The sequence below is a fragment of the Herpailurus yagouaroundi genome, unplaced genomic scaffold (assembly GCF_014898765.1).
Source record: "Herpailurus yagouaroundi ecotype Mexico unplaced genomic scaffold, PumYag 166, whole genome shotgun sequence".
Lineage (NCBI taxonomy): Eukaryota > Metazoa > Chordata > Mammalia > Carnivora > Felidae > Herpailurus > Herpailurus yagouaroundi.
The window spans coordinates 328169-337120 of record NW_024412407.1 but is presented as its reverse complement, the minus strand read 5'-3'; the positions used below and the strand labels follow the sequence as shown (position 1 = coordinate 337120).

Below are 8952 nucleotides of genomic sequence, written 5' to 3'. Positions count from 1 at the left end.
TGGTTCCTATTTATGCGGCTGCATCAGCTCAGTTCTTCAGACAAGCACGACATTTACTTTGCCATTTTGTGGTTCTCGGGCCATTGACCACTTTTTCTGTGATATTCGCCCACTTCAGAGACTATCTTGTTCTGACCTCTTCATCTATAGAATGATTTCTTTTTCCTTATCCAGCATCATTACCTTGCCTACAATAATTGTCATTATTGTGTCCTATATGTATATTGTATCCACAGTACTAAAGATACGCTCCTCTGAGGGACGTAAGAAAGCGTTCTCCACTTGTAGCTCTCACCTAGGAGTCGTGAGTGTGCTGTACGGTGCTGTGTTTTTTACATATCTCACTCCGGACAGATTTCCTGAGCTGAGTAAAGTGACCTCCTTATGCTATACCTTAGTCACTCCCATGTTGAATCCTTTGATTTACTCTCTGAGAAACAAAGATGTCAAAGAGGCTCTAAAAAAACTTTTAGAGATGAAAAATGCTATTCCTTGATTATTATTTCTCATCCATCGAAGGTATTGTGGCTATTTCTTTCATCTTTCTTGTGACCATTAATGAAAATTAATCTCCTGAACATCATAAAAATATTAACACAGCTTTTTCAAGATGATGTGTGTTCCACATATTACATTTTTTTGCTCAGGGACATTGTTAATCCAAAATGTCCTCGATATCGGAAATGTCCTGGACATTAGGGCAGCATTTTTCAAGTTGAACCTTCCCACTGATCTAAAATAACATTTTATTTCCTGAATTGACTTTTATATTTTTATAGCTTGCTGTTAAATGTGATTTTGATATTTTATTATAGTGTATGAACAGTACTTGTTAAACAGTTATCAAACATTCAGTTTGACAAGTGAAAAAGGTATTATAAAATACTTTCACCAGCATTTTATATGTCATGTATTGAGAAGAAGTATAATAAGGAGAAACAAAAAATAAGTAATCTTCATAATACATATTAACTTGAAATATTGTTTATTGATGTGTTAGAGGCTCTGAGGCCCTCTAGGTGCTGGATCCCAACTAATATGAAGAAACAAGTGGGACAAAGAGAACTGCAAATATTTCTCAGTAGTCACTTCCTCAATTTGGATCTTCATAATTTTTTTGTGTTAATTATTCTATGAAATACTTTTTAAAAATTATAGCAGGAAGGTAGTCATCAAATACTGTATGATCCAAAATCACTCTTTGATGCTTTAGAGTATTTATTTATTTATTTATTTAATTTTCTTGATTACTTATTTGATATGTTCTCATCTTGGGGTAAGCTCAGGTATAAATAAGGTCATTCTTTTGGGGGGATGCATAGATGTATTTAATTTTATTTTTGAAAATGTAAAGTGTTCACATAGTTAAAAGTCAAAACCGTATACAAATATATTCAGAGAAATCTCACTGCCATCTCTTTTTTCTCCATGGTTGCCACCAGCTCCTTATGAGAAACCATTTCAGTAAGTTTCTGATTTATCCTTCCTGGATAAATGTTGGCATAGTTAAATAAATAAGTACACACGTAAATAAATGGCTTTTAAAAAGTTCTTCTTACCTGGAAAGTAGCATACCATATACAGTCTTTTATACTTTGCTTTTATTTTTTGTTTTTGCTTTTATTTATTTATTTTAAAATTTTAAAGATGTTTTTATTTTTATTTCTTTAATGGTTAATTTAATTTAATTTAATTTTAATCTATGTTAGTTAACATATAGTGTATTAATGATTTCAGGAGTAGAATCCAGTCGTTCATCACTTACATATAACATGCAGTGCTCATCCCAACAAGTGTTCTCTTTAATGCCCATGAACCATTTAGCCCATCCCCCCACCCACCTCCCCTCCAGCAACCCTCAGTTTGTTTTCTGTATTTAAGAGTCGCGTATGGTTTGCCTCCCTCTCTTTTTTTATCTTATTTTTCCTTCCCTTCCCCTGTGTTCATCTGTTTTGTTTCTTAAATTATACATGTGAGTGAAATTATATGATATTCATCTTTCTCTGACTCATTTCACTTAGCATAATACACTCTAGTTCCATCCAGGCTGTTGCAAATGGCAAAATTTCATTTTTTTGATCACCAAGGAATATTCCATTGTATATATACACCACTTCTTCTTTATCCATTTGTCATTTGATGGATATTTGGGCTCTTTCCATAATTTAGCTATTGTTGGTAGTGCTGCTATAAATTTTGGGGGTGCATGTGTCCCTTCAAATCAGCGTTTTTGTATCCTTTGAATAAATACTTAGCAGTGCAATTGTTGGGTCACAGACGAGCTCTATAATTAAGTTTTTGAGGAACCTCCAAACTGTTTCCAGAGTGACTGCACCGGTCTGCATTCCTACTAACAGTGCAAAAGTGTTCCCCTTTCTCTACATCCTCGTCAACATCTGTTGCTTCCTGAGTTACTAATTTTAGCCATCCTGACAGGTGTGAGGTGGTATCTCATTGTGGTTTTGATTTGTATTGCCCTCATGATGAGTGATGTTGAGCATCTTTTCTTGTGTGTGTTGGCCCTCTGGATGTTAAATAAAATCATTCTTTAGGGAGCTTACAATTTAGTGTGAGAGTCACAGCTTACACAGGGAATTATAATCCAGAGATGTGTATGCCAATAATACATACAAGTAGTAAGATTGTGGTTGGTAATAAGTGAAAATCTGCAGCACTACGTGGAAGATATATTTAAAAGGAATAAGACTGGAGTCAGGGAAACTGCTGAATCAATTCATATTATTGATGAAAGCTTGAAGTATGCCAGTGTAAATCTAAAAAGGCTGATTTGAAAAGCTGCACATAAAATACACAGTACTGGGGCACCTGCGTGGCTCAGGTGATGAAGCAATTGACTCCTTTTTTTTTTTTTAATTTTTTTTTAATGTTTATTTATTTTTGAGACAGAGAGAGACAGCATGAGTGTGGGAGGGTCAGAGAGAGAGAGAGGGAGACACAGAATCCAAAACAGGCTCCAGGCTCTGCACTGTCAGCACAGAGTCTGATGTGGGGCTCGAACTCACAGACAGTGAGATCATGACCTGAGCCGAAGTCCGACACTTAACCGACTGAGCCACCCAGGCACCCCATGAAGCAACTGACTCTTGATCTCAGCCCAGGTCACGATCTCTTGGTTTGTGAGATCAAGCCCCGTGTTGTTGCGTTGGGCTCTGTGCTGATGGCACAGAGTCTGCTTGGGATTCTCTCTCTCCCCATCTTCCCCTCTCAAAATAAATACACTTAAAAAAATACACAGAACTGATTGGCTGATTAGTATGAGGAGAGTACACCAAAGGAAGTGTGTCTCACAGTTTTGAACTTGTATGATGTGCTTGGTGATGGTAAAAAGTAAAGGAGTTATCAGCAAACTAGGAATAGAGGGGAATTTCCTAAACTTGAAAAAGAACATTAAAAAAAAAAAAAACTATGGTTAAGATTATATTTAATGCTGACAAACTAGAAGCTTTCCTGCTAAGATAGGAATAAGGCAAGGATGTATCCCCCGATCACAACTTCCAGGATCCTTTTGCAAGTCTTAGGTAATGCAAAAGACAAAAAGGGAAATAAAAGTGGCTGAATTATGTGTTCCCAAACTCTTATTTTGTAACCCTAACCTCCATTACTGTAATATGTGCCTCTATTTGTTTTTTTTTGTTTTGTTTTTTCTTTTTTTATTTTTTTTTCAATATATGAAATTTATTGTCAAATTGGTTTCCATACAACACCCAGTGCTCATCCCAAAAGGTGCCCTCCTCAATACCCATCACCCACCCTCCCCTCCCTCCCACCCCCCACCAACCCTCAGTTTGTTCTCAGTTTTTAAGAGTCTCTTATGCTTTGGCTCTCTCCCACTCTAACCTCTTTTTTTTTTTTTTTTCTTCCCCTCCCCCAAGGGGTTTCTGTTAAGTTTCTCAGGATCCACATAAGAGTGAAAACATATGGTATCTGTCTTTCTCTGTATGGCTTATTTCACTTAGCATCACATTCTCCAGTTCCATCCACGTTGCTACAAAGGGTCATATTTCGTTCTTTCTCATCGCCATGTAGTACTCCATTGTGTATATAAACCACAATTTCTGTATCCATTCATCAGTTGATGGACATTTAGGCTCTTTCCATAATTTGGCTATTGTTGAGAGTGCTGCTATAAACATTGGGGTACAAGTGCCCCTATGCATCAGTACTCCTGTATCCCTTGGGTAAATTCTTAGCAGTGCTATTGCTGGGTCATAGGGTAGGTCTATTTTTAATTTTCTGAGGAACCTCCACACTGCTTTCCAGAGCGGCTGCACCAATTTGCATTCCCACCAACAGTGCAAGAGGGTTCCCGTTTCTCCATATCCTCGCCAGCATCTATAGTCTCCTGATTTGTTCATTTTGGCCAATATGTGCCTCTATTTGGACACAGGGCTTTTAAATAGGTCATTAAAACACGGCTGTTATGGTGGATTCAAATATAATCTGACTGGTGTCTATAAGAGATTAGGACACACAGAGAGACACTAGATGTGCACATGTACTGAGGGATGACCATGTGAAGAGAGAGCAAGAGGCAAACAGCTGCAAGCCAAGGAGAGATACCTCAGAGGAAACCAAATCTGCTGGCACCTTATTCTTGGACTTTGAGTTTCCATAACTATGAGAAAATAAATTTGTTATTTAAGCCACCCAATCTATGGCATTTTTGTTTTAGAAGCCCTAGAAAACTATTCCAGAAAGGTATACAGAATGGGAAAAGGAAAAAAAAAAAAACAACTTTTCTTTCACATGATTCTATGTAGAAAATCTGAGAGAATTGACAAACAGACAAACAAACCCTGAAACAGAGATTGTACAAAGGTTGTGGGATATATGGTTAACATATAAAAGTTAATTGCTTTCCATACACTAGCAATGAGCAAGTGGAATTTAAATTAAAAACAATATCACTTATATTATCATCCTTACCTTGAAATAAAATATGTATGTATAAATCTCACAAAATATGTACAAGATCTATAGAGGGAAAATTATAAAACTCTAATGGAAGAAATTAAAGACCTAAATAAATGGAGAGACATTATATGTTTGTGGAAAGGAAGACTCAATATTGTCAAGATGTCAGTTTTCCCCAACTCATTCACTGAAACCCCAATCACAATTTCAGAAAATAGTTTTATGGATACTGACAAACCTTAGAAGTTGAATCTAAAGTGTATATGGAGCGGCAAAAGACCAGAATAACCAACACAATATTGAAGGAGAAGAACAGAATCAGGGACTGACACCACACAGCTTCAAGACTGACTATATAGCTACAATAATCAAAACAGTGTGGTACTGGTGAAAGGATAAAAAGATCAATGGAATAGAATAGAGAGACTAGAAATATAATGACATCAATAGAACCAACTGATCTTTGACAGAGGAACAAAGATAATAAATGGAGGGGGAAAAAACAGGCTATTTAACAAAGAGTACTGGAATACCTAGACATCCACATACAAAAATGTGAACCTAGATATAAATCTAACAGTATTCACAAAAATTACTCAAATAAACTGTCGACCTAAATGTAAAACACAAAACTGTATCTTTTCCTAGAAGATAATATGAGAGAAACGTAGACGACCTTGGGTATGGTGATGCCTTTTTAGATACGATACCAGAGTCATGGTCCATGAACAATATAACTGATAAGTGGGACTCCATTAAAATTAAATACTTCTGCTCTGCAAAAGACATTGCCAAAAAATGAGAAGAAATGAGACAGGCTGGGGGAAAATATTTTCAAAAGACATATCTGATAAAGGATATCCAAAATATGCAAAGAACTCTTAGTACCAAACTGTAAAAAAAACAATCTGATTGGTCCAATGTCTTGAACTGACAGATCACAAACAAATACAGATGTTCAAATAAACATATGAAAAGATGTTCCACATCATATGTCATAGAGAATGCAAATAAAAACAATATGTGCTATAATCCTATCAAATTCACCCCAATCCAGAAACCTGACAACATCAAATAGTAGTGAGCATGTGGAGCAAAAGGAACTCTACATTTTCAGTAGAAATGCAAATAGTACAAGTACTTTGGAAGACAATTTGGTAGTTTCTTATAGAACTAAATATACTCTCACTGATCTGCAATACAGAAATTGCCCCTTGCTGTTTACCCAGTGGAGTTGAAAATTCATGTCCACACAAGAACCTATAGCAGTTTTATTCATAATTGCTCAAATTTGAAAGCCACCAAGATTTCCTTCAGTAAGTGAATGGATAAACTGTGGTACATCCAGAGAAGAGAATATTATTCAACACTAAAAAGAAATGAGCTACCAGTGTGAAAAGAGAAGGAGGAAGTTTAATTGCATAGTACTAAGTGAAAGAAGCCAGTGTGAAAAGTCTCCCTATTATATGATTCCAACTCTATGACATTCTGGAAAAGACAAAACTTATGGTGACAGGAAAAAAGATTGGCAGTTGCCAGGAGTTGTGGGATGAAGAGATAGAGCACAGAACATTTTTAGGGCAGTGAAAATACTCTACATGATACCATAATTATAGATACAGGTCATTATATATATAATACCATGTATATATACATAGATGTACATATATGTACAGAATATACAATGCCAAGAATGTACCCTGAAGTAGACTATGAATTTTGGATGATAAAATATGTTAATACAGGTTGATCAATTGTAATAAATTATGCCAGCCTGGTGAGGGATGTTAATTGAGGGCTTTTAAGCTCTGGAAGGACATGGAAGAATCATAAATACATATTACTATGTGAAAGAAGCCAATCTTGAAAGGGTACATACTGCATGATTCCCACTATATAACATTTCAGTTGTTGTATTTTTAAACTGCAGAATACATTTTTGAAATAATTTCTGTATTTTTCTTGTTATTTGCCTATTTATTTATTTATTTATTGACTGTTTTATTGGCTTTTGTTTGCTCTGAGACATCATTTGTGTCACTTGTCAGAGGTACAACCTTAGGCTTGTGAGTACTCTTGGATGACAGTGGTTTTATTGAGGCTAGTTTCTGCTGTATCCTCCCCTGAACATTTTATTGGGTGTACCTCTGTAGGTTTCCTAGCTAGCAGGGAAGCTCCATTAATTCTCCTTTTGTTCTATTGTTTTGACAGCATTGTGGGGCAGATATTTCTCTACTGTCCGATCCATTGTTTTTGTCACCTCTGCAAGGATAGCCTTTAAGTCCAGTCTTTGAGGTTTGCCCCCATCCTATGAGGAGGGCCTTCTTCACTGTCTCCTTCCCTGGTTTTCTCTGGTAAACTTCTACTTGGTCTGCATGTAGCTTTTTGTTCTCATGGAGCTACCAGCTTATCACCAAATGTGTATAATGTTTGAGAGTCACTTATGCCTATGCTTGAATTTTCCCACTTTTTTCCCAAATAAATTCAGTTCACTTGAGGAGAGCTTTGGGGCCCTCTGTTATGGACTGCCTTTCTTTCTAGGTAAAACCTGTGTTCACCTGTTCTGGAACTGGGACAGGAGCAGTGGCCCAGCTCTCTCAGAGTGACACCCTGGATTTAGAACAGGTTTCTGGGTGAGTTCAGTAGCCCATAGTTTTCCAAGCTTGTTTTTCTTGACATAGAACCTCTATCCTTTGAACTGAGGCAACTAAAATTGGGGAACCCATTATTCTTGCTCTACCATGCATGGGGTAGATCTCCTACCCTATGAATGGGCTTTAGATAGAGGAAGACATCTCCAGACATTGTAGCCACTCTTCCCTTGAATAGAGCTTCTGCAGCATGGAGCTGGAGGGAAAAAGGATTGTTTTCAGCCTGCCACTTTCGAGGTGATATGGTAGCTCTTGCCTGGGATGTAAGGGAAGAGTCTCTAAGTTCTTTTCTGCACTTGCCTGTGTGCTTCTTATCATGCGGGGCTGGGAGAGAAGAGGGAGGGAGTAGGTCCTGATTCAAATAATACAAGCAAATGTTCCTATTGGCTTTACTCATAGTATCTGAAAGGTGAAAAGCCCTCAATTGCCCATGAATTTAAGAGCGCATAAGGAAAATTTGGCCATATGTGTACAATGAAAAGCGGAATATGACTGAGCAATAAAAAAATGAATTACTTAAACAGATGATAAAATAATTAAATTTCAAATTCATTTTACTCAGTTAAAGAAGCCTACCAGAAACGAGTGCATACTGTATGCAGACTATATATATAAATACGCCACAAAAAAAACAAACAAAAAACAAAAACAGATCACTGGTGATGTGGAAATGGAGTTGGACAGAGGCATGGACTAATAGGGAGTATGATAATCTCTTAGAGGTAATGGAAATTTTCTGTATCTTATTGTGGTGATGGTTTTGTTGATGTATAAAACTGTTAAAATTCACAGAATTGTACATTCTGAACAAACATAGTTCATTTCACACAATTATTCTTCAGTAAAATATTTGAGAAAAAAATCAGCAGAGCTTTTTTTTTTTTAGATCCACAGACTTCATTTTAGAACAATGACTCAGATCTTTTTTTTTGCACTGCAAAACAGGCATCTACTCAAGGCAACAGAAGATATTTATTGTAATAAAAAAATCAATGCAGAAAGTAGGATAAAACCTATTAAAAATATAATTATTATTAGTGTAGCAGCAGTGGATGGAGGATTCACCACCATTAACACTATCATTTAAATTAAGAAAACTTTACCAGTTATTGATGCTACAGTCAGCTATAATTATATATTTAATGGGAAGTCAGTAGATGTGTTTGAAGAAATTTCTTATGTGCATTATATTTTAGGTAAGGGTATTATTTAGGTACCAACAATGATGTTTTTTAAAAACCCAGTAATTCCTAAATCAAAATATTAGCTATATAGTATTAAAATGGTTTTTTACATGACTCGCACTACAACTTTGATTGTTTGATGACCAGCCTTATAATGTATATATCATATTTAGAGAATTACA

General features: G+C 36.1%; 1 protein-coding gene across 1 annotated transcript; it reads left to right on the top strand.

Moving 5' to 3' along the window:
• Window positions 1-4: 4 nt before the first annotated feature.
• LOC121038991 (olfactory receptor 9K2-like) lies at window positions 5-496 on the top strand (the record flags this gene model as incomplete). Its single annotated transcript, XM_040489010.1, has 1 exon — window positions 5-496. A coding segment is annotated over one exon (492 nt), but the record flags the coding sequence as incomplete, so codon positions are not given.
• Between the last annotated feature and the right edge of the window lie 8456 nt (window positions 497-8952).